Consider the following 26,554-nt stretch of genomic DNA (forward strand, 5'->3'; position numbering starts at 1 on the left):
CTTCCAAAGAGGTGATGTCATTTTGGATCTGCACTATTTTATGAACTGCTCTAAACAGATGACATCACAACGTCATGTAACTGTTTTGTAGAAAACAACTACTAAAAAACCTAAATTCTCTTACCACAGGTATTTTGCATGGAGCTGGACTTTCTCAGCTTCCCAAGCAGCGCTCTCATCCAAATGATCAACATGTTGAACAGGCTCCAAATAGCCACGTCAAATATGTCTGGTAACATTATTTAGACACTTGCTCATTTTTACATCCACATTGTTTATTAATAGGTTCTGGCCTGTAGTCAAGTTAACAGGCTGCTTCCCTAGGAAAGGCTGAGTTATGGCAGTTTGTTTAGGAACATTAAACACAAAGGTAGTGCATAGAAACCCAATCTGCAAATGATGGGCTGCTGATCTGCTTCCAGCTTTGGAACTACAGAGCTGATCTTTATTTAATGGCATTCAGTGAGTTCTTAGTTACTTATCATTGCACCAAGCCCAAGAAAAATACTGCACATCTCCAGAAACAGCTGTTAGTGAAGATAGCTTTCTTTTCTGCACTGAGTTTGCAAGCCACTTCTCAGGCTAATTCTTCTATTAAGAAGGGAAATAGGCTGACCTAGCACAGTTATTAGGCCAATTCTGCAGTGAATGATTAAGAAGTTGTGATAAGTAACAGTTTCACATTTATATTCTAAATCTTAAGTCTCACGTCTTTCAGTAATGGAGACTTGGAATGTATTCCCTGAATAATTTTATATTTGCAGGTGATAGCTACAGGCTTAAGTAAAAACATTAGTGATCAAAGCAAGTCCTGAAAGATCCCATACATAACACTGACTTCCTCATTTTTTTAATTCTTTTTTATTTCCTTGATAATGCAGGAAAATGCTGCAATCTCTAGGAAGGCCGGAGGTCCATATGGCCTTAGATGTCATGATTGTGAGTGGATCAGGCCAGCAGCATGAAGGCTGCTTGCTGCTTACCTCAGAGGTCCTCTTTGTGGTCAGTATCAGCGAAGACACACAGCAGCAGGCATTCCCCGTGACTGAAATTGATTGTCTGGAAGATGATCAGCAAAAAGACCTGCTGAAGGTGCAGCTAAAACAACAGAGAGTGCCTTCTGATTTGGAGGTAAGGACTTGAGTACTATTTTGGTTCAGAGATAAAGTTGAACTGATGATGATGGTTTTGACAGTGGGCACACTCACCTTTGGGACAGGAGGCCAGAGATTGAAGTGCCAAACCAGGGGATCTGCTGTTTTCATGCACCTCATAGTTGACTGTGTTGCACTTTGGATGAAAGGGATGTGTCTCCTCCCTTCTGTCCTCTTACTGAGATTTCATATCTGTGACAGCAATTTTCTAAGGGAAAAAGTAGAGGAGGTCTGTGTCTTGGTCATAGAACCATAGAACATGTGGGGTTGGAAGGGAACTTTAAAGGTCATCTAGTCCAGCCCCTCCCTGCAGTGCGCAGGAACCTTTTTGACTAGATCAGGTTGCTCAGAGCCTTGTCCAGCCTGACCTTGAATGTCTCCAGGGATGGGGCCTCCACCATCTCTCTGGGCAACCTGTTCCAGTGCTTCACCACCCTCATTGTAAAGAACTTCTTCCTAATGTCTAATCCAAATCTACCCTGCTCTATTTTAAGACCATTGCCCCATGTCTTATCGCTACATGCCCTTGTAAACAATCCCTCCCCAGCTTTCCTGTAGCCCCTTCAGGTACTGGAAGGCCACTATGAGGTCCCCCTGGAGCCTTCTCCTCTCCAGGCTGAACAATCCCAACTATCTCATCCTGTCTTCATAAGAGAGGTGCTCCAGCCCTCTGATTATGTTTGTAGCCCTTCTCTGGACTTGCTCCAATAGGTCCATGTTCCTCTTGAGTTGAGGACTCCAGAACCAGACACAGTACTCCAGGTGGGGTCTCATAGAGTGGAGTAGAGGGGGAGAATCCCCTCCCTCAACCTGCTGGCCACACTTCTTTTGATTCAGCCCAGGATGCAGTTGGCCCTCGGGACTGCAAGTGCACGTCATTTGCTCATGTCCAACCAGTTGGTGAGCACCAACTGTTTTCTGAAAAGGTTCTCATGACTACATTTGCGTGAGGTCTTTATTGTTTGGCAAGTCAGCGTTGCTGCCTGCACCTAGAACAGTTTCTTTTATTATTAAATGAATTCTGTTTTAACAGTTCAGTGATGCTGATGAATGCCCCTTTCAGCATATTTCTTCTCTTGCCATTTCCAATGCAGTGGTCCTACTTGGCTGCTAGCTGTATTTACTTCCTTAGATCTTCCTTCTGCAAATGCTGACTTTAAAATGGATCAGTTCCTTTGCTGAGATTGGATGCACTGAGTGTTTGGCAGTAAGAGGATAAATCTTTCATCTTCATATTGAAAGATCTCTAAGCCATTTGAATACTGAGGTTTTGGATTAATTATGTTCTTTCAAGGGTAGAAGAATGTTATATTTTTACACTTTTGGGAAACAATGTTTATTGTATTAAATTCTTATGTGGGATCATGCAAGAGATCATTTCAAAAACAAACAGGCATGCCCCAGCTTTTGTTTTTATAAAGGTATGTCAGGTAGTTCACAGACTGAAATACTAGAAATTTCTGTTTCAAATATAAGAAAATAACATACATAAAACTCCGTGAAGTGTGAGGTGTGCCAAAAGGGAGGGGAGGCTTCAGCACCTTCAATAAAGTCCTTGCTCTACTGAAGGCACTGGAGAGTTTTACCATTAATTCCAGCACAGCAAGGTCTTCATCTGTGCCATGACAGTGCTGGGAGTTTTTTGTGAAAGCTTTTTTTAGTGCTGAATACTCTTTTTACAGTTAACTGTCTTTCCACTAACCTCAATCTCACAGAGTGCTGTTGCTGAAGATGCCTTCTTCCACCACAAAGCTACATGAGGCATTACTTACATTTTTATGCAAGTGAGCAAAGCTCAGCTTTTTTATCCCTGAATGCCATGTGGTTGCTGGAGGCACACATCAGGCTGAATCCAGACTATCCTGCTCAATCCAGAGCTACTGTCTTGGAGGGAAGAGGAAGATAATTTGTTCTCTCTAGGACATTTGATGCACTCATCCCATCCTAACCCTAACTTTAGAACCAGCCCAGATTTTATTAGGCTGTAGTGTGATGGTTCTTGTATCGGCTTATTCAAGGGGTGAGGAGTAGGCTGCTGCTCTGGGGGAAGGGCTGCTTGCCCAAAGGTTGCTACAACGGGTTGATGAGGCAGAGGGATGCCTGTCTGGGGGAAGGGAAGGTGAAGGACACAGAACCTAAGTCCAGTCCCCACAGGTGCTCCAGCTGGGAATGTGCAGGACTGCTGGACAGGTGGCTGCTGTACATGCACAGCACAGCCCTGCACAACGTGTGTAGAGTCCAACGTTCCCACATACACGTGCTAGTACACACAGTAAATGTGAGCTGTTCAGGAGGTATTGGACCAAATCCATGTTTCCCTCTAAAGTTCTGGACAGACATATGGGCATCCTACTCCAGTGGCATAGCAATGAGCCTCGAGCTGCCCAGCCCCAGTGCACCATCTCGTTGGCTGACACAGGCTCTTGAGAATGCAGTGAAAATGCACGGCATAGTAAAGGTGGCCAAGAGTGCCTGTGCCCCAGGTGGAGCAAAGTCAGGGATGGCCGGACAGTAAAAGCTGAGTGGTGCTGTACAAAAAAAGACCTGGCATAAGTATTCCTTCAGAATGGAGAAGCTGATGCTGAAATTTGTTGGAAAAGTTGAAGAAATGTGCTATAAGGAGCAGTTGAAAGTAAGGCAGACAAGAATAGGAAAGCTTAATTTTTTTTATGCTAAGGCAGCTAGAGAAAAAATTCTTCAAAAAGCTACATAAAGTTTTAGTAATTACCTAGAGTTATCTAATATCCTTTTGTAATTAATGTTTTTTGCTTTAGTGGACTGGGAAATTTCATACTTAGTCATTTCCTTTCTGCAGCTGAGCACGGAAGTTCTGTGGTGTCTGGGGCTATGTGTGCAGCACTGGTGGTGGTGGGAGCCAAGGCCTCCCCTTCAGCTCCTCCAAAAGAACTTCTGTAAAAAGCCTTTTAATGTGATTGGGAAAAGGACCCTTAGGAGCAGCAAGCTGTGACTTGTGGATGAGCAGAGTCAGGGCTGCAGACCTACACCCAACCACACATGACTCCTGCACAGTAACAGCAGACCATCTTGTTGCAGAGGTGTCCTCAGCTGACGTGCAAACACTTCTGTAAGTGATGACATTAGTAAAGATGGCCAGAATATCTAGCTGGAAAATGCCCAGTCAGGTCAACCAAAATATTATGAGTTTAGCAAAATAAAGGTGATGTCACCAAATGTAAATTGCATCTATTATTCTGATTAATTGAAATTAAATTGAAACATTTCATTTCAACATTATAAAAAATCCACTTTTTTGGCCTATTGCTTACAAAAATAGTTGCCGAAAGTTTTGTTTCAGCTCTGCCCAAAACAGTTTCTTCCCTTCTCTTTCCTTAGCTTCTTGGAACTATTAGGAAACAGAACATGAGTTAATCTACAGCTGTAATCACCAGAGATGTTTTAGAGCATATTTTGACTCCTTCAGCAATAGATTTGCCCGATGGCTTGTTTGCCTCCACAACATATAACTTAATCCATCTGGCTAGGAATAGCCTGGATGGGTTCTTGAAAACTCAGGCACTGACAGCATTGTTATTGAAAGGGAAGCCTTAATTGTACCTGGATTATCTTCCAAAGTAATTGAGACACTGCCTGCTGCCAGACAGACATCAAACTCAAAAGGTCTGGGTATAGCTCATAACATCAAGAAGATGGCAAAAAGTTGAAGGGCCCTGGAATTTCAAATATTTTTGAACTTCTTTATGATGACCTGCAATAGGGTTTTCATGATAGTGCTGCAAGCTATAGGCTTTGGAGCTGAAAACCAGTCTCTGGATTTTTCAAAGCAGTGAAAAAAAACCCTAAGGAGCCAGTCCCTCTTCTTTGGTTGGTGTGCACAAAGCAGACCATCAGTGCTACTGACACATCCACGCTGTGCAACAAAGAGCCCACAGCTACTATGGAGTGAGTCAGAATTGCTGAAGGCTTAGTTTATATAAGTCATAATGGCAGGGATTTTAGAAAAATTCTGGAGTTCTTAGCCCAAAAGTATGGCCTTCTAGCATGAAAGGACGTGATATCTTCAATATTCCTCCAGCAGGTCCTTGACTTAAGGTTTGATTCATTGCATGATCTGGCTATTAACATTATGGCTGTTCAAAGTAGTGGGCTAAGGCACTTCGTGGCAATGTTAGGCACCATTTAGGAAAAAAATTTGCAATAACAGCAATTTCAAGTTTCTGTTGTTGTCCTGACAATATAAGCCAAACTGAAACTGGCTGGAGAAGCATATAGTTGCACATGAAGTCATCTGGAAGCAAGCATGGTCCCAGTTACTTTGGAAGACCATCCAAGTGCAATTAGTATTTCCTCCTGGATAATTATGCTGTATCTGTAGGATATAGGCTGGGACTGAATGAAGAATGGGTTCACTAGAGTAGGTGAGTGGGATACCAACAACCTTTCCATCTCCTTTGATAAGTCTTCTGGTCAGTGTGGAGGCAGAACTATAACCCAGCTTCCGCTGGGCTTATTGCCCTGGAAGTAGAACTCAGGAGCCACCTGATTGAAAGATTTACCCTCAGAACTTACTTAAAATCCAATTCATGGAAGTGCTAGTCTAGCATATTTCCCTCCTTTCAACTGCTAAAATGGACTGACTGCAGAGATACTCTTTCTGTGCCACCAGACTGAAGAGGTGGTTCAGACACTGTTCTCCACTGTTAGCTGTGTCTGCTGCAGCAGTCTGCCTGCTGATTTTTCTTCACTCCCTTTAAGGTCACGCATGGAAACCATACTCTTAATTTCATCATTTCCACTGTTTCTAGGCATAGGTTCCAACCTTGAGCTTCTGAACTTGTTCATGAGCCTGCCTCTTTTAGAATTTTTGTGGTGATGACTGAAAACAGGAGGGTTTCTACTTGCTGAGCAGCAAATCCATGTCCAAAGACATAGTAAAAAAAAATACCAGAGGGGACTGTTTTGATTTGGATGTGACATCTGTCACTGTCTATCAATCATAATAATTATTTGTTTAAATAAGCAACAATTTGTTTAAAATGAGCCTTGCAGTCCAGAGATGTGGCAAGATATTGATCCTGGATATTAAATTGAATCCAATGGCACTGTTTGAAAACATCATCACATGCAGTAAGATGCATAAAACTCCCTGAAAGACCATCAGAGGCTGCAGTCTTGGATCTTTAGTGTATCATTTAACAAACAAAGACATTTCAAAGTCTACAAAAATTAAACAGTTTTTGAAGTGTAAATAAGGAAGCATCAAAGCCAAGCCCTAGGATAGCTTCTGACTTTCTTCATTTTCATATTTTGGAAATAACTTCTGAATGACTTTGCTAGTGATACCACTGTAGCATCCATCCATGGGGAAATTTCTGAAGTACATTTTTAAACAATGCAACTACCTTGATACCCGCTTGCACATTTTCCTTGGAACATTCACCTGGACAGCAGCTTCTGGTCTTTATTTTAAATAAAGTTATTTAGAAATTTACTTGTACTTTGTGAAAACAAGTGCTTGATAATTAGAACTGCTACCAGTAAGCACTGTCAGGAGCTACTGGCATTTTTCTAAAAGGGGTTCAGATGCTTTTCCTGTCTACAAAGAGTTGATCTATTGTAAAGATCTGTTCTTGACCAAGGAGTCATGGATGATGGACAGAGTCCATCCCTCAATCCTCAAAAGACTCAAATTTTCTATGGCAGAGTTGGACCTTCTCAGAAGTGTCTGAAACAGCAGAGGACTAACCCACCAACCACTAAACTATGGGAGAACACTGTTGATTAAAACATTAAATTGTAAGAAAGATCCCAGGAAAGGATATTTGTAACTACAGAAAGTAATGTGGAAGTTCTTGCCCTTACTTCTCAGTTCAATTACTGTCAATTATTAAGTAATCATTTATGTTATCTGATTTCAGGCAGATGGAGCTAGAGAGAGGCTGTCAGAACAACAATACAACCGCCTCGTGGAGTACATCACCAAGACATCCCTCCACCTGCCTCCCAGCGCCGCAACGGCCCCAGCAGTGCCAGCTGTGGCTACCGAACATCTTCCACCCATAGTGAAAACACACCAATATGTAGTTGATCCAAATTTTGCCCAGGTGTTCATTAGCAGGTTCACCATGGTGAAAAATAAAGCCTTGAGGAAAGGATTTCATTAATCCTTACTTGGGGTGAGTACAGTGATCCCTTACTGATTGGAAAGTAACACTTTCTCTGCAGTAACCTACATCAAGTAGAGAATTTTTTAGGAGGCTGTAGATGATAACAAAGTTAAGCCAAATAGCTTTTCTAATCTGGACAACATTCATGGTTCTTAGCCAAAATACTAGTGCTGGAAGTAAAGAGTTCTAGCACACGAATAAAGTCAAAAGGAACAGCCTTGGACTATAGCTCAATCAAAACCCTTTTTCAATAACCAAAAATCAAGAGAATAAAAATTGCGTGCAAACAGGCATTTTTGCCACACACAAAATGTGTATCAATACCTACTATATCATATTTTAGGGTCTGCCAGTTTCTGCTATAAATGAGGTTTATAACTCAGCTGGAAAAACTTGCTCAAGGCTGAGCCTTTCCCCCCCGTCCCACACACTCCCCCCAGCACGCACATCCTGAGGCAAAACATTTTCCCCCACTAAATCTGAAAAACCCAGTGTGGCTGTTTTAAGTTACTAGTGACAGCTGGGTTTTAGCACCACTTTAACCTTAAAATAGCTTCCTTTATTTGACTGAAGTTTTGCAGGACATTAGTCCTTAATGTAAACTTGTGCCTTTGTGTGGTTTGGAGAACAAAACATGAACTACAACATTAATTTATTTTTAAAACTGTCTGTATACAGAAGCTTTATTTTATCCACCATCAAATTTTCAGGACTTTCAATGTATATATGACATTGTGCATTGTCTGGTCAATAGCTGGAAGCCAGTAACATGCAGTTCAAAACTTCAAGAAACAGAGCTTAGCCTCCTTAAAAATCTACCAAAAAAATTTAAAATCTACAAGCTCAATGTACCATAGCTATGCAGGTGCTAAGATAGCCTTGTTGGGTCTCAGTTGCTTCTGATCTGCCACCACGTGCCCGCTTAAGCCCTGACTCGTGTTACACTTCTCATCCTTGAACAGAGAAAACCAGGGATATTTAGAACCAGGACCTTGGAGATACGTTTGTGCTAAGCAAAGTCAGATTCTTTTTTTTCCAAGTTGATTGAAAAATATGGACCCAGAGGCTCCAGTTGCACTAACTGCTAGTGATGCCATCGCAGCGCACTTAGACATACGGTGTTAAATGCATCAAGATAAATGAGCTTTCTAAGTGACTTATTTTTCAGATGTTTTAGTTTGTAGGAGACAAGAAATCACTGTCTCTGGGCACAGTTAGATTGCTTTATAAACCAAATCTGGCTATGGTAGCTTTATTTAAAAAAAAAAAAATAAATTAAAAAACCTTATTTGGTTTTCAGCTATGCGTGTTACTTTCCTCCCCTTTTCTACATACTTACAGACATTAGTTGCATCTGGGGATTCCTGAACACAGCCAGAATTGGAGATAGGAACTGGAATAAAATCTGATCATCATCTGGAGCAGATACATATGCTTTAGTTATTAACTTCTATGCATACTTGATTATGACCAAATGCACAGTAAATAAGAATGTAGTTAACAGCAGTGTTTTTCTTGTGAGTTGTTTTGTTAAAAGGTATTTCTAAAAGCTGAGTCCCTTGTGTACTGAAAACACAGAAGTCTGGGTTCTGCATTGTCCCTTCCTGAATGTGAAATAAGCCCATCCATTATCAACATTTCATACAATGATTTAATAACTTAGTCATTGTTTAAATAACAATATTTTAAAAATGTATATGTGTATATATATATATACACACACATTCTTCATTCCTGAATATTTTATGGAAATAGTTTAATACTTCTAATTTTGCATATTGGTGGACAAGTTGTAATATAATGAGATTGTTTAAAGATAATAAAGCTATTCCTGTAGTACTTGTTTTTGTGAGCTATTTGGCCATTCATTTACAAGGAAATGAACAGAGGTCACTGTGTAGAACAGTGACAAGACAAGACACACAAACTTCATGTAGACCCCACTGGATTCCAGCCAGTCAGTGGACCTCATCATGTACCAGAAAATGCAATAGATCATGACAATACATTGGAAGTAAAAACTGATTATTAGCCTCCCAAAACATATGTGCTAAAAAGTGTTATGCTTTTGTGACTAACAGAATCAGCACAGCATTGTAGTCACCACTTGCATGAGATTGAGCTGTTGGTTATCTGTGTAGTTACACAAACCAGCCAAGAGGATGCAAGCACACCTGTAAAAAATGAGGGAAGACAGACATCTAATTTCTAATAGTTTGGAGACTGCAACCATTGTTTAAGATACATTTGTGTTTTCCTTGAGCTGTATTCTGGAATAAACGCTTAAATTACACTCCTCTTCAGCAAATTGAGCTACCATCTTTACTGCATTAGGCAGGTTCTTTTCTCCCCCTTCTGACCACATATATGGAGACACGTGTGGAGACAGCATATAAATCAGCCTCTCCTCCATATGAGCTGTGTGAACTATGAAAACAAAGTTGTCCAAAGAGCAGCTGCCTGTACTTAGCTGCTAAGGCACTCCAATGTGTACTCTTAAAACATGCCTACTCTCATAATGCTCTTTAGACCTGGAGTTTTTAGTTTGCTTCCAGAACAATCAATCATTCCTCAAACACTCAAGAATAAAGTAAGCTAGCCAAAAATTTGAAGGCATGGTCAAGCTTATACATGGCAAGACCTTTCCCAAAGTAGTTGAGGTCAAACAATTCCTTTTAATGTATTATTTCATACATAAATAGCAAAAACATTTATAGGCAGTTGGGATGGGCTCAGGGCAATCGTATTTTTCAGCTCTGCAGCTCCTAGAAACAGCATACCAGACCCTCTGACAAGCACCTGATTAGGGGGTTAACTCACACAGGGCTTTCTTGTACTACGCTAAGTCCCACTCCCAATTGTTTGCAAGAGAAGATTGGCTGAACTCTTGCAAAGGCAAAAAAACAAACAAAAAGACACACACCACCAAAACAACACAACTGTAAAAGGAAAATGGGTGGGTTGGGGCTGATTTCAGAAAAAGAAGGTAGCCCTTCTGCCTATTCCTACATTTGGTACCCAGCTTTGCCCTCCCTTCCCTGTCCAGAGGAAAGTAGGCTATGGGTAGGTTGGCAGTGCCTGCTGAAAGTATTTGCTTTGCATCCATTATGAAACAGTGACATTTATACAGAAAGCAATACTTATACTCTACAGACTTTCAAAGCACAGACACAGAGGTTAGAGCTTACCTTCCATTGCTATTGATGAATCCATGTAGCCAGAGACATCCCTGAGCTCTGCTGCCCTGTCAAAAAGCTGTATCTCCAGTCACAAGACTCCCATTTCTTTACATCAAAGCATGCTGGTAACTGAAGGAACACAGACTACAGCAGTAACTGCTGTTGGCTGTAACAGTTTACAAGGAACTTAGAATTTTAAAGTAGATTAATTCATAGCAACTGGAAAGAAACTAGGGGCTAGAGCTGCAAGGGAAGTCAGGTCTATTAGCCTGCACACCTGGCAGTAGCAAGTTGCTTTGCCTCTGAAGCTGTCAGCATGACTAAAGACCCCCAGCTATTTAAACCTGCAGACAAGCCAGAGAAAATGCCACTCAGTACTTAATGGCACCCAGTGTTTATACTGTACATTGGGAAGATAAATGGGTATCATTTGCAATTGTTAAGGTTTTGTTTACATTTATAGGAGCAGGGGTATTTTGATTACTAGATGGTTTCCCCTGCACTGCTCATGTCAACATTCTTTCTTTGCTTAAAGGAAGCACTGCCTGTATGGAAATTCTAAAGAAAATCCCATGTTGCTCCGTAATAGTGCTCTGGATCAAATACATTACTTATATGCCTTCATTAGTCCAAATGTTGCTCATGGACACCTATTAAGTGCTAAGTAGTTAACGACCCATCTAAAATAGTAAGTTACTTTAAACAGGATTTGAACTGAGGACCTTCAAATACCACACAGATGGTTTGCCATACATCTACATTCAAAGCCTTTCACACAATCAGCTTTGACCCTTCTAGCACCCATGTTCAGCAATCAAGAGCTACAGTTCAAGTACCATCTTCAACCTCAGCAACAAGCACTGCACAAAACATGTGCCAAATGATGGGTGTCCTGGCAGAAGACAAAACATCAGGACTTGGACTACACAGAAGTAGCAGAGATGAAAACTAGGCTTAGCTGTCTACTTCAGATATTATATGTGTCCAGAAGCAGCACACAAAGATTTTCATTCCCATAATATCCTAAAACAAGTATTTCTTCTTTTGTCTGCTTTTACCCTCTTTCCCTTTTTACATCAAATATTTATGAACATACCTGCAATTTAGAGTCATTTTCCAACATTCCATGTATAAGAGTAAGCTTTAGTATAGTTTCTAAGTCTGCTGGTGTAAGGAAGGCAATACAGTGATGGCAGCAGCAGGAGATAGGAAGGTTGGCTAGAGTATTTCCAGTGTTCTTCTCCAAATCCTTGCATCTCAAGGTCAGTTCACCTTCTGAAGCCAGAAGTAACACACCCTTCCCCTCACAACTGTCCTCTTGCATACCCATCAACAACAAAGACAACCGAGCTGTAATTGCATAGGGATACACTTTGTTACCAAATGTGGAATTTGGCCAAAACAAAGATGAAAGCAGAAAGAAAACCAGACTTAATCATCTTGAGCAATTTATGAAGACTCTCCACCACTCTTCCGAGAATCTGAGCATTTCAGCATTGTGACATGAATGAAGACAACAAAGCGCCAGTGACATACATTTTTATTTATTGGGAAACATCAGAGCATGTCATGCACTGAAGGGCAGTGCCCTGGACACTGCACTGAACAACTAACGTTGGGTCAGCAAGGCTCCTTGGGCTGAAAGGGATCTGCAAGGTTAAAAAAAAAAAAAAATTACTTATGTTGGACAAACTTCATGCTCTAAGTAAACATTTTAGTATGTATGAATGCAAAGCAACAAAGAGAAATGTTTATGTGGTGGTTTAGTCTAGAGGAATTCTCCCTGTTATTTCCTGATGGTTTGAGATTCACACACCCTTCATGTGGCAAACAGAAGTGAAACATGGAACAAATCAAAAGCTGGAACAATACTGCACAGCACGTCAGATCCACTATACACGCTGCACTGATAACTGAATCAATCTTGCTAAGGGCCTGAAAGAGAAAGGAATGCAGCTTTCAGATAGGAGCCAGAGAGGAAACAAGTGGTGTAGGCAACCTACCAAGGAAGGAAGAAAACCAAATTCAAATTGCTTCTCCCCAGTACCTTGAACCCAATCCAAGACTAGCTGTGCTCCACGACAAGAGTCATGCAAGTGGTTAGCTCCAAACTCTTAGCTTGCACCTTCATTCTACTACTGAGCACACTGCAGAGGGAGGACACTCCACAAATTTACACTTGACCTTGGTTTCTGTTACCAGTATCACCACACAAAGCCCACGTGAAGTAGACAAAACACTGTAAATTCACACTTTGGTACCAAGTTACTCACATGCCCCGCAGAACAAACTCAGTGCAGACTTCCAAGCTAAGACTAACTCATGAATTCTCCTCTCTGCCTACTCTACTCTTTCCTCAATTTTGGGGCTAAGTACTGATTCCAGAGTGAGTATTATATTAGGTTAAATTACTGTATTTACTGCTACATGCAGAATATATTTCAATAAAATTGTAGCTGTAGAACATGCATGACCACTGTCCTCTTCAGGTTACTATACCAAAAATGCATAAAATTCAACTTCCATCCACTTTCCATAACTAAAATCTAAGCTACTGAGGCAAATGAAAATGTCTTCTGTCTGTTCTATATACTTGTCCTTTTCACAGTCTTTTGAGAACATCTGAAACAATGGAATTTTTTCCCCTTCTATTTATGTATTCATGTGCAGGCAGAAAATAACCCCAGCCTCTTTCTACTATGAAGGAGTGGAATGTATCAATTCTTATATAAACAGGTGAAGGAATAAGCATCAGCAATTTAAACAAAATCACATATAAAGACTTGTCTTTCACATTTTCTTTTGTGCTGTTGTAACTAAGGAATGGAAGAAATGTTTAGGAAACATTTAATTTTAACAGGTGCACACAAGATGCAAATTATTTTTTTTTTGAGCTGCAAATGGAAACATAAGCAAAGTGAGAGTGAGTCTCTATTTGCACTAAAAAAATCCTGCTCATGATTCCAATTAAATATTCAACATGCATCCTTATTGACAGTGTTTGTTTCAAATGATTTTACCACCAGATGGCCTTTCAGAATACTCTGATGAAGGCCACCTGACTAAGGAATGCAATTCTAGTGTCTAAGAAAGTTTAAAAGTGCCTATATATTAGCAACAGGATCAAACTAGAGGCAGAATTATCAGGATTAAAACCACGAAAGTGTATCATTTCAGTATATATCTTTGCTGCAGTCATAGCTAAAGAACAGAAGCTTCCCCCTCTCACAAAAAAAAATAAAAAACAAACAAAAGGACTGCCACTTTTTTTTGTTAAAAGAGCTGGAGCTCTGCTTTTTTAAAGTAATTGTGTTATGCAGAAACTAGAAAGTTTTAGATTTGTCACATAACAGAATTTAGTATTAAGTGTTAAGTGCAAATGTTTTATTCAATCTTGCTGCTTTAAGCAAACAGGCTGAGAAAATCCAGCTGGCCAGGCTAATTAGAGCCTCAGATTATCATGTAATGATCACAATATGAAAACATTCTGAAAGAATGAAAAAACTATCACTCTAGATTAGTTTGAAGTCATTTTAAGAGAAACAGAGAACTCAGTGTAAGAAATCTCCATCAAGAAGGGGGGAGGAATTCTTTATTGAGTTGTCACATCATGAGCTTATGCAGTTTAATGACTGTGCTTATTGATAACTACAACAAGGTGGAAATCATTTTTTTGGGTTTTTTCCCTTGTGTTATGACAAGGGAGAACAAAATTTAGTAGTCTTCAAACAAAAGGCTGTCTTAAGTGCTAGGAAAACAACATTGTGAAAAAAGTTCTATTCAAGCTTAATTCAGTATGTCAAAAATCTGAGTATTACTACACAGAGCTGTATACCACTGTGATTTTCTTAATATATATTTATACATAAATGCACATATACTTAAATATATTCCCCTTGTGACTAGTTATCTTTCCCCTCTCAACAACTTCAAAAGACAAAAGGATGGATGCATGGAAGCTGTATCTTTTTCTTGCATTAAAATGCCAGCCATAAGAGAGAAACAGTAGCTCCATTTTCTAACTTGCTGTACCACCACAAGTACATAAGTAGTATGGACAGCCCAGAGCTAAGCAGATCAAGATGTGACAGCACCAACATAACAGTGGTACCAGGCAAGTCTTACATAAGAGCTTTGCCTCCTCTCCATGCAAAAACAGAACTGTTCTGGACACGTCTGTGTGAGGAAGGGAAGGCCTAGAACCACCCTGTGCAAGTGTCCCACATCAGGCAAGTTAAACACAACACCCAAAAGGTATTCATGAGCCTCTGCTCTGCCCTTACTTCCCGCATATGCTTTTGTGTTTTGAGTACTGAGGGGCTGCTCCAATGCAGCTTATATCCTTCTTCTCTGGGATCATCTTTCCACTTGATAAAAATGGAAGAACCTCCACAGAGAAGCACAACTTTTCACTGAAACAATCTAACTTACTCTTGTTCTCATGCAGAGTAGCTTACCTGTAAATACAGGCTGCCTTCATTTGGGTGGTGCAGATTCCAACACACCAGCTGCTCTCATGGCTTCAAAGTCCTTCATAGGATCATAGTTTTTATAGAACTCTGCATAAGCTCGTTTTCTGGGTTCAGCAACTCCAAACTGGAAAATAATTCACAGAATATTGAAGGACCCAAAGCTTTATGAACAGATTATTTTTTTAATTCTATTAATGCTATGATTTGTATCAGTGGCTATCAGTCTAACAAGCCTTTAGCTCAAAGGAGTAAAATATTACTTTTTTCTTGTTCAAATCCACAGTTTAGGCTACCTGGCCAAATGTCTGAAATGAAACCTTAAAATGAAAGTCTGTTACACATTTGCAAATCACACTTTCAAGATCCAGGAACAAGGCACCCATATTGTTCACACTCCAAGTGTCCAATGCCCAGCCTGCTAAGAGTTTCACACCTAAAACATACCATTATGGCAAGTTTTGTGCCTGTGGGCAGCTGCAGAACTGTAACTCCAGATAAGTAGCATTCTGAAATAACGTGTTACATTTGACCAACCCTGCAGGTCAACTACAGAAGTCTGGTAACATTTTACTAGACCAAGCCAGTCTTACAGCTAAATAACATACAAAGAGACAATCCTAACCCTGGGTACTTGTTCACCTGAAGCACTGGGATATGCTCAAAAAGCCCCCCATAAATGTGAAGGGAAGTCCAAGGTGGAATTCTCCAACAGTATCTAGCATGTCTTGAAATCAATCACTACTGAGATCCATGTCACTTCTTCCAAATATGGCCTGCTGCATTAACTGTGCATTGATGTGGGGGTGCCAAATGAGGTATAAAACCACAGACTATCACAAAAAAGTATATTGGATGTCAGACCACAAACAAGCTTGCCCACCTCTTAACAGATGTGTTAAGTAGATGCTGAACTTCAACTGTGCAAGTTTATTGTGTCTGATAAACATCTGTTGATCTCTGAGAAGTTTAAGTCCACAGTGATATTTTTGTGAACAATCTGAAATTAACTTAATTTGTAGTCACTTTTATCAATAGGTTCATGAGTTCTCAAATGCTGCAGTTAGTGCATGAATGAGTTCAACAGGCAAAACAAGATCCATTCAAAGGGAATTCAAACTGTGCTGCTTGCTTTGTGTATAAGATCCAAGAATTATATAACAAATTTAGTAACTCAAGAACAGTCACCACTCTTATCTTTGTCATAAATCTCTTCAGGATCACAAAAAAAATATTCCAATCTGTAAGTGGGATTTGTTTTTAAATGTAATGTTCCATTTATACATATACTTCAAAAGAAAGCATGGAAGGACCATCCTAGCCTTCCTCACACTGGTATCTGCAGTGTAAAGGATAGGTTTTCTGAATTGCTTAGGAGCAAGTTTTCTGCAACCAGTCTAGAGGTAAAATAAGACTCTGACAACTCCCTAGACTCTTGGACTCCAGTAACAGAGAGAGAGAGACAGACTATCAAGAGTTAATGTGCACCAGTTGTGCAAATGACCAGTAACAGTCTAGGACTAGGACATTCAAGGTTAAGTTGTTACGAATTGCATGATCTTCATCACACAGCTTAAGGCATCAAGTTCTTCATTTTGTTTCTTCAAATGAAGATTAGGAAGATTTATTTATGTTCTGGAAACATGCTTACAAAAATACATTACTAAAGCTTTCTGATTAACAACTCAACCAAACCTCAACAAAACAGTATTATGAGTTCTTAAAACACTTTTATTATAAAGAGTCCAGTTCGTAGTTGAATTACTATAGATCTCACCTTGTATAAAGCTGCACATCCCAGAGATACAAAAAATGCCCCAAATAGGTGCATCTTCATCCTCCTGGCCAGAAGGCGCCGCATTTGCGGCTTAGGCAGCAGTGCAGATGACATGGTGATTGTCTTTCCTGAAAACAAAAAATAATTTAAAAAATGAGACAACTGTGGGTCCAGAAGCTGTAGTTAAGAAACTTTCTGTAACTGTACTCTAGATTGTGCTGTTTATATTATGCAATAATCATCTTCACAGCATAAGTAACACTGCTTCCTCTCTGACTTCCCCGTTAGAATACTTAAGGGACAACAGTCAAGGACAACCTATTTATTACATGAGTCTAATTAAGTTTTTATGCTCCTTCCATGCAGTACTCATGAAATCAAGGCTGCCCTTCACTGCTCCTACCAAACCCTTCCCTCCCTGAAGGACCTACTGCTCCAGGCCTGCTGTCCTGATGTTTACATCAGACAACATTCCGAACACTGATCAATTCGATTCATTTCTAAGAAAAAGCACATGCCTCTTGTGGCTTGTAGACTTTGTTTTGCTGTTTCTGGCTGTTTGCTTGCTTTTTTTAATAACTGCAAACCCTACTGCACTAAAGCGCTTCTTCTCTCTTCGGGAGTAACTCAAGACCTGTAAGGCCTGATGCAGGCAGCTCTCTACACACGAGCTGCCGGTTCCCTCAGCACCGCGCGGCCCCGCAAGGTGCGGCCTCTGTGCAGCCTCCTGCGCCCGCAGGGCTACGAGGCGGGAGCGAAGCCCAGGCGTGCCCCCCGGCCCAGGCCTGCCCCCCAGACCCAGACGTGCCCCCCAGACCCAGGCGTGGCCCCCAGACCCAGGCCTGCCCCGGGCCCAGACATGCCCCCGGCCCAGACGTGCCCCCCAGACCCAGGCGTGGCCCCCAGACCCAGGCCTGCCCCGGGCCCAGACATGCCCCCGGCCCAGACGTGCCCCCCAGACCCAGGCGTGGCCCCCAGACCCAGGCCTGCCCCGGGCCCAGACATGCCCCCGGCCCAGACGTGCCCCCGGCCCAGACGTGCCCCCGGGCCCGGCCCTGCCCAGCCGCGCCCCGCTCCCCGCGCACGCACTGAGCAGGAACCACCGCAGAGAGGCCCCTCTCCGGCGCCGCTACCGGAGCACGGGGCCGCAGCGCCGTGGCCGGGCTGAGACCAGCCCCGCGCCGGTTTCCCCCTCTCAGAAAGCGCTCCGGCCTCTCGCCGCCGCCGGGCCCGTCCCCGCCGCCCTCAGGGGCACGCAGAGGTCACGGGCCGCCGCCACCAGCGACGGGGCCGCAGCCGGCGGGAGGGAGAGGGGCAGGGGCCGGGCGGGGGCAGCGCTGCGCGGGGCCGGGGCCGGGGCCGGGGCCGGGGCGGGAGCGGGGGCGGGAGCGCGGCCTCACCTCAGCGCGGCCCCCACGTCCTTCCCGCGGCGGCCGGGCCCTGCGGCTGCGCTGCCCCGCATGCGCGGGAGGCGCGCGCTGGCTACGGCGAGCGGCGCGGCTCAAGCCCGGCCGGGGGGGGGGGGGCGGGTCGGTGGCTGCTCCGGGTCTGCAGCGCGGGCACCGCGCCCCAAGGGCTGTGATGCCCCAAGGGCTGTGGTTCCAGACTGCGTGGAGTAATAACATTTAGATCGGAGTGAAACCTTCCGCAAGCCTTCCTAGATCCCCTCGGCCGGTTTGTGTCCCTTGCTGGGAAATGAGGCGCGTTCAGGCGAGTTGCCACCTAAGCAGCACCTGCGTGTGATGCTGTCGTCGTTTTTATTCCTGAGGAGCTTTATGTGGGATTTTCATGAAATGCTATGAATTCCTGCCTTGAAAAAAAAAACAAACAAACCTGAAGCCCCTGGTGTGCAGCATTCGAGCCTTGTGCCCCCCTGCCAAAGCCAGCAGGCCCTGACGCCCAGTGGCAGGAGGTGGGCCTTCAAAACTGGAGATAAGTTGCTCTTCCTTGGATGGGATTAAGGAAGAGGAAAACTGTCAGTAGAAAATAGCAGAGAGAAATTGTACAGCCAAGCTGGGAGAACCGTCTTGGCAACACCAGCCTGAATAGATGCCATTTGAACAGTGTTCCTCAGGCTGAAGAGACGTTGGTCACAATACTTGAAGACTGACATGAAGCATCTCTGCCCAAGAGTTTCTTCCGTGTGGGTTAACAGAAAAAGCCAAACGTTGGTGATGTCACACAGAGAAATGGCAATATGTATCTGTAACCTTATTATGGGGGCGTAAGGAAATAGCCAGGTCCACAAAGGGTACTGCTCTTCTGAGGCAAGCTCCTTCAGTCATTCGGTAAGACCAGGAAAGAAATGTCAGGCAGAGTTGTCTAGGGTGCCTTAAAAGGTCCACTCAACTTGCAGTCGTATTGTGCAATATCAGAAAAAAGAGATACAAAATTAATTAAAATAAAAGCAGATTTCATGGCTACAATCATTACAAACTATATATGAGGAATTTTCCTATAAACACAAGTCTTGGTGAGACAGAATGTTTTGGTGGATGGGCTTGGGTCTGCAAATAAAATCATTTTTGATTGCTGTTTTCAATAGCTTACTTCATGGCTGGCCAGGTCATGAAATTCTTTTCTGTGTGACCAGTTTCCCCATGTGCCTGAGATACTGCTAGCAAAACATCTTTGTGTTATAGTTAAGATACTAAATGAAGTGCTAATCATTATTATTCTTTGACGTCATTACTGTGAAATATACAGCCAACTCCTTATTGTTCTGTATAAGAGGCAGTTTGGGACTGTGCAAATAAGGGATAAAAAGAGGATAGAGAATACACTGGAGGAAGAACCATGGAAGGAGGACAGAGGTAATCAGCTCTGTTAAGTCAGTGCACATATTTGCTTCCTATCACTCCAGTTTCTGAATGGATTAGAAGGCTGAATGCAGTTTTGGATCCAAACGGACCCCATGCATCCAAATGCATCAGAGCAAATCAACTTTCTGAAAACACTTGAGTCCACCCAGTGCCTAGGGTTTCTGACACCTGCTCCAGTTGTCTCTTGGACATGAATATTAGTTCAAAAGGTGTCACAGATACCAAACTATAATATGCAGTCCTCTTTTCCTTTCCAAAATAGCGTGGAGTCAGCAACAGTTGACAGCTCTTCATGGTGGCTGTGAGACGGATGATCTTTTGAGGGGGGAAGGAAGTCATTAATGCTAAATCATTTCTTCTTTGTCCTCAATTGACTACAGGCCAGTCAGTCTCACCTCTGTGCCCAGCAAGATCGTGGAGCAGATGCTCCTGAAGTCTGCTAAGGCACATGGAAAATGTGGAGGTGGTTGGTGGCAACCAACAAGGCTTCACCAAGGACAAATCATGCCTGACAAATCTGGTGGCCTTTCATGATGGGGTCACAGCATGGTTGGACAGGGGAAGAGCAGCTGATGTCATCTGCTTGGACTTGTGCAAGGCCTTCCATACTCTCCCACATGACATCCTGGTCTCAAAATAAGAAAGATACTGATTTGATGGAAGGACCACTTGGTGGATAAGGAATTGGCTGGATGGTCGCACTGGAGAGTAGTGATCAATGGCTCGATGTCCAGATGGAGACCAGTGATGGTCAGTGGTGTTCCCCAAGAGTCAGTCCCCAGTGACATGGACAGTGGGATCAAGTGCATGCTCAGCAAGTCTGTTGATGACAGCAGAGCGTGTGGTGAGGTCAACGGGCTGGAAGGAAGGAAGGCCATCCAGAAGGACCCTGACAGGCTTGAGATGTGGGCCCAGGCCAACCTCAGGAAGTTTAACAAGGCTAAGTGCAAGGTTCTGCACATGGATTCAGGCAATCCCAAGCACAAATACAGGCTGGGCAGAGAATGGGTTGAGAACAGCCTTGAGGAGAAGGACGTGGGGGTGCTGGTTGATGAAAAGCTCAGCATGAGCAGGCAGTGTGCACTTGCAGTCCAGAAAGCCAACTGTGTCCTGGGCTGCATCAAAAGAAGCATGGCCAGCAGGTCAAGGGAGGTGGTTCTCCCCTTCTACTGCACTCTCGTGAGACCCCACCTGGAGTGCTGTGTCCAGTTCTGGGGCTCTTAACACAGGAAGGACATAGAGCTCTAGGAGCAAGTCCAGAGAAGGGCCACAAAGATGATCAGAGGGCTGGAGCACCTCTGCTATGGAGACAGGCTGAGATAATTGGGTTTGTTCAGCCTAGAGAAGAGAAGGCTCCAGAAGAGCTTATGGTGGCCTTCCAATACCTGAAGGGAGCCTGTAGGAAAGCTTGGGAGGGGCTTTTTTCCAGGGTATGTAGTGATAGGACAAGGGGTAATGGTTTTGAGCTGAAGGAGGGTATATTTAGGTTAGACATTAGGGAGGAATTCTTTAGTGTGAGGTTGGTGAGGCACTGGCACAGGTTGCCCAGGGAAGCTGTGGATGACCCCTCCCTGGAGGTGTTCAAGGCCAGGTTGGATGGGGCTCTGAGCAGCTTGATCTAGTGGGAGGTGTCCCTGCCAATGCAGGGGACTTGGAACTAGATGATCTTTAAGGTCTTCCAACTCAAGCCATTCTATGATTCTACAAAGTAAAATTTACCTCTACTCTGGTGTGAGAAAATTTAGGCAGTGAATCCACAGTGTCTTTTCCACAAAGAGTGCCAGCTTTGATACTTAGGACTGAACTGTCTGTGGTGTGGCCTGGAGCCGAGTAGGAATGGGACTGTGACAATCAAGTGATTTTGCATATGCCACAAAATGTCTTTAGATAATAATAATCTGGATCAAATTAGAACCAAAAAATCTACTGGAAAAAGATCACATGGGACATCAGCAATCCCCTGAGCCAGCTGCATTTCTAAATAGTTTAATTTAGTATAAAATCTACCTCTCTATCACAAAAGAAAAAAAATGTAACAATGCTTTGTGTCACATATGAAAATGCATACATTTGTGCTCCTCCTCCCTTTTCTGTGCCAGAAATTAAATAACCAAATACTCTCTTACCACAGCTCTGTCTACATCAGTCAATAGTGCTGTGGAACAAACAAAGATATTGTGGCACAAAAAGTTACTTAACAGAATTGGAATGGCAGCTGTACAAAAAATGAGGGTGAATCAATGATTCCTAAGTGGAAAAAGTCAAAATTAGTAGGGGAAAGAAAAATATTTTTATACTTCCCATTATAAACAAAGGAGAGAAAAAAACAGAAGTTCAAATCAGAATAAATGGAGCAGACAGTGATTTCACAAGCCTTTGTTGATTGTATTGCATGCTTCTGAAACAGGAAAATCTGAAAACAAAAACAAACAAAAAAAGCAATTTCTCAGGTTTTGTTCAACTTGCAGAGAGACAGGTTTTGATATTTTTGTGCACATCAAATAGTGATACAATTACATGAATGGTCCTGTGTTTGGTACCATCATGAGTTATGTTGTTAAAACAAGAGACTCAGCTATTTTCCAGGTGCCTAACTTGAAGTCAAGACATCAACACTCATGTGACGCTTTTTCCCTTCCCTCTTTTTTTCTGGCATATGGTTTTGTATTAATTGTTCTCACTCTGAAGCCCTCAAGGGTTGGAGGCCTATCTGAAATATACACTGCTTATTTTAGCAACATGAAAACCTTGTTTAGATAAATTGTATTTTTGAGCAAGTAATATTCTATACATGTGTCTATATATGTGTCTTACGGTTGGACTCAATGATCTTAAAAGGTTTTTTCCAACTGGAACGATTCTGTGATTCATCCTTACCTACAAATTTAACTTAAACAAGTCTAACTTCATCATTCATTGCCAGAAACATTCTACATTATCGTCTGATTTCTTAGAAAAAAACCAAAAATGCAGCCACACAAAACACCTCCTTCCAGTCCCTGTGCCTAGGTCAAAGTCCTAGAAATGATGCCAGGATTCTTATGTCTTTTGTGTTTTGAAATGGTCTGTAGCCTGTCTGCAGTGGAAATAAAGTCATTAAAGATGTGTTTTAATATTGTTCATTTACTCCTATGAAGACAGGCTGACAGGGTTGGAGCTGTTGGAGAAGACAAGGCTCCAGGGAGACCTTATAGCAGCCTTCCAGAACCTGAAGGGGGCCTGCAGGAAAGCTTGGGGGGACTGTTTACAAGTGCATGGAGTGATAGGGAACAGTTTCAAACTGGAAGAGGTAGATTTAGCTTAGACATTAGGAATAAATTATTTACAGTGATGGTGGCAAGACACTGGAACAGGTTGCCCAGGGAAGCTGTGGATGCCCCCTCCCCAGAAGTGATCAAGACCAGGTTGGATGGGGCTTGGAGCAACTTGGTCTAGTGAGAGGTGTCCCTGTCCATGCAGGGGGGTTGGACCTAGATTAATTTCAGGGTTTCTCCCAACCCTCACCGTTCTATGATTCTATTCTCTTCTGTATTTGCACTAAGATTCTTTACTCAGATAAGTTTTTTTCTTTCCTCATCCTTTTTTTTCCAGGAATCTGTGGAGCTAAACCACCCTTACACACAAATACTCACATCTACAGTTTAACCAGCCAAGACATAACATTGGTACATGTAATTCAATCTATACAGTCTTTCCAGTTCCATCTTGGTACCAGACAGACCATCAGATGTATGCCTCAAGCATTCCTAAGCCCGGGTTCAGCTCCAAAAGGTGTCCAGGGTAATAACAGCACTGGATCAGAATTCCTCCTTTTGAAAATGAAAGCAAGGACCCTAACAGGACAAAAGGCCAAGCTTTTAATGCTCCTTTTCAAAGCACAGTTTGGTTTATGTGCTGTGGTATGATTTAGTTTCACACAAGGAAAATTCTCTAGCTCCAAACATCATCTACAGCTATCATATGTCAAGCAATGTCTACAGGACCTGCCCAGCAATCCTGGTGAGTCTGTACATGCAAGCACCTGGTACATGTACCAGTACTCTCCTCCTTGAATCATGGATGCTTACATACAGTAAGTTTGAGCAGATTGATGGGTATCCTTCAGGAGTCCAAAGCCACTGAAGCAAGGAGTGTTATTCATGTCTTTATCGGGTTTAGACCAGACCTTTTGTTAGCTTCGGTTTTTCCTAGATGTGACCAGTGATCATCTGAGCTCCAGAAAAGCAGAAAGTGGCCAACTGCTGCTGTTCACACAGCTAGAATTTTCTTCAAAGAATTAATTCTCACAGAAGATGACAGACCAGTTTACCTCTGGATATAAAACAGTGGCTGTGAAGTGGGAAAGCTTCCTTCAAATAGGTTAGACTTACCCTCCAGAAGGTACTACATTTGGCCCCTTGGTTACGTTCAACATGTTTACACTGGGCAGCTCTTGGCTCAGTGTGCCCCTCTCAGAGGAGCAAGCTGTGTAGAGAGGACAAGAGGCCTTGCTCAGGATAGGGACTGCACCCTGAGACAGTCACACCTAAAAATTTGCAGCTGTAGGATTTAACCTAGAGGCATCTGTGCCCTTTATTCAATTTACCACGTAAAATATTGAGCTCATTCTGATAAAAAAGACTGGCCTGGTGTTAAGAACCCGTTTTCCACGGCCAGGTTATGTGTAAAGTGTCACTTCTGCAACTGTTTCCTGTGGCAAGTTTTTGACCTTTTCTCAGGTTTCTAAACCTCTCATTTTAGTCTGTTTTAATTCATGTTGAGTTGATGATATGGTAAGCATTCAGAGATGCTGGCAAGTTTTCCTTTCTGGGTCTGAAATGACAGTCTAGAAGGAGTGGGGAGTGTCTTTTTCAGATTTGTTGTGCCTTGTGTCATTGTACTGCAGTCATGTCAGCTGAATTGTGTCCATTTATTAAAAGAGAGTTCATGAACACAATACCAAAAATAAAATAACGAGTACCGCAGAGATGATTTATTTCTTGACCTCTTTATGGCCTGGTGAACAAATTGGGAGCCTGAAAGCTTGTCTGTTGCTTCCAGTTATGTCATCTGGTCTAATAAATATATGCCCTCTTCCTAAAAAATGCCATTGCTTTTGTTTATTTTGGTTTTGAACTTAGGATTGCTATGTTGTGTAAAGGCTGCATAGCTTTTATTTGATATTTGATGGTACTGCAAATATTGTAGGTTTTCTTTACAATCACAAGGTTGGCAATGCTTGAAGTCCTGGCAGTCAGAGAGTCTCTGGCTACAAAATCCCCAGTGGAGCTAAAATCCATATCACATTGTGGTCCCAGGTTCAAAAGGTGAGGCACAGTCAGACATGTGAAGCTTCCAGAAAGTAGTCAAATCATCTGCTCGTGTTTTCTTAACAAACTTGTTATTGGCATAAACTTTTAAAAATATGTATACTTAAACCAGCCTGTTTTAACTTTACCGTTTTGTTTGAAATAATCTAATTAGGAAATTGTGGATCTCAGGTTTCTACTGCACTGAAATTTTTGAGCTTCGTGATTAACAAAACTGGCAATAGATAACAGCATAAGCAACCTTAGTTAAATATATTTTGATTAAATGAGTTCAGGATACATTTTCCTAAGACAAATTTGGCCACGTTCAAAACGGCATTACATGTAAACGTCTGGAAAAACTGCAGAGTTTTTCCAAGCAGGAGGCATGAGATTACTATAATCCATAGCCTCCACCACAGTATTAATTAGCATGGCTCGCTAACCAGGGACGTAATATTTGTAAATGAAACTCTAGAAGGGCATCAGTAAGGAACAGGATGTTGAAGCCAAATGGAAAACATGAACCAATAAAAAGGCTGAACTAGCTAGAAGTGCAAGCTCAGCCTTTGAAGTTAGTTCAAGTACTGCATGCTTTAATTTTGGTGTAATCTTATGATGGGGGTACAAACAAGAACTCAGAAACAGATTTTGTAACATTTGGCCCAATTGTAGATGAATCAGTTTGTTGATGGTTACCAACAATTGCACAGCCAGAGAAGCTGTGGTCTTTGTTAAAATAGATTGAATAATTGGCTTCAGTGGGAGTTTCGGGTGCAGAGCAAATGAAGTGTCACGGCCCTTGACTGTCGTAAGATTCCTTAGCAGAGGCTTAGCTTTTGCATTCAGAGCAACCTGGATATGGATTCAGAGAAAATAAGTCCCTCAAGAGTTCATCTACTCACTCCCCTGCCCCAATATGGGTCTCAAAATACATAGTCATTCCTGGCAGATATGTGTACCTTATCTGTTTTTAGAACCCCACTGGTGACAATAGGGATTCCAAAAGCTCTCTGGGCAGTTTGTCTCCAACGCTTAAATATTGTCTCAGAATACACTCTGTGATTAGTACCACGTTACCTTGGCAAGCCCAACTAAGCTGATGTATTTCTTGTGTTGATTTTGTTTTGCTATGTGAGGTGTTAGGTTTTTTAAATATCCTATCCCCTGGAGCTGCAGTGACAAAGCAGTGCTGCTTTCCTGTTGTTTCAATCAGAAAATAATAAATAAATTTAAAAATCACTGTTTTCATCATTTGGACAGCTTTCTAAAGGCCTGCTGCTGCCAGGTGCCGAGCACCTCTGGAGATGTGAATTAAGGGAGCAAGTTTCAATACATTCAGCACATTTCAGGATCAAGAAGCCAGTAGTTAAGATGATCTTTGAACTGGAAAATCCTAACTGGAAGATGAACACAGTTGTATATGCTCTCCTTTTTTTTTCAGGTCAACCATTCAGTTCATTAGTTCGAAAACAGTGAATCATTTATCGTAATCTTTAGTGAATGGCCCAACACGTGCTGTTAATTACTATCTCATCTGAGAGAAAAAACTGAGGGAAAGCTCTTTTTTTTCTTTTTTTTTTTTCTTTTTTTTTTTTTTTCTTACATATGCTTTCTAGAGGAAAAAGAACTCCCCAAAAGTGCATGTATTTTCTCTTTCCAGCAGCCGTGCAGAGCTCTGGAAAGAGCCATGTTGCTCAACAAAGCAGGCATGACAGC

At 42.2% G+C, this 26,554-nt stretch overlaps 4 protein-coding genes across 7 annotated transcripts in view; 1 reads left to right on the forward strand and 3 right to left on the reverse strand.

The window, feature by feature from the left end:
• VPS13B (vacuolar protein sorting 13 homolog B) overlaps nt 1-9,139 on the forward strand; it is a 442,966-nt gene extending 433,827 nt beyond the window's left edge. For all 4 annotated transcript variants that reach the window (XM_051610148.1, XM_051610150.1, XM_051610151.1 and 1 more), the window contains 3 exons: nt 130-232; nt 882-1,131; nt 7,052-9,139. In XM_051610148.1, coding sequence (XP_051466108.1) covers nt 130-232; nt 882-1,131; nt 7,052-7,297 — 599 coding nt within the window. In that variant the 3' untranslated portion in view covers nt 7,298-9,139. The remainder of the gene's footprint in view (nt 1-129; nt 233-881; nt 1,132-7,051) is intronic.
• The window catches only part of RIDA (reactive intermediate imine deaminase A homolog), a 959,578-nt gene that overhangs the window by 842,899 nt on the left and 90,125 nt on the right, over nt 1-26,554 (reverse strand). The window lies entirely within an intron of this gene.
• Nucleotides 12,003-18,219, reverse strand: LOC127380726 (cytochrome c oxidase subunit 6C). The gene is made up of 4 exons (XM_051610171.1): nt 18,126-18,219; nt 16,726-16,853; nt 14,937-15,075; nt 12,003-12,128 (listed from the first exon to the last, which is right to left on the reverse strand). Exons 2-3 carry the CDS (start codon nt 16,837-16,839, stop codon nt 14,956-14,958), a joined length of 234 nt encoding a protein of 77 aa, XP_051466131.1. The 5' UTR covers nt 16,840-16,853; nt 18,126-18,219; the 3' UTR covers nt 12,003-12,128; nt 14,937-14,955.
• RGS22 (regulator of G protein signaling 22) overlaps nt 19,405-26,554 on the reverse strand; it is a 76,216-nt gene continuing 69,066 nt past the window's right edge. The window contains exon 27 of the mRNA XM_051610298.1: nt 19,405-21,960. The gene's annotated coding sequence lies outside the window, so the exon portion shown is untranslated. The remainder of the gene's footprint in view (nt 21,961-26,554) is intronic.

Source organism: Apus apus, chromosome 2, assembly GCF_020740795.1.
Source record: "Apus apus isolate bApuApu2 chromosome 2, bApuApu2.pri.cur, whole genome shotgun sequence".
In the NCBI taxonomy this organism is placed as follows: Eukaryota; Metazoa; Chordata; class Aves; order Apodiformes; family Apodidae; genus Apus; species Apus apus.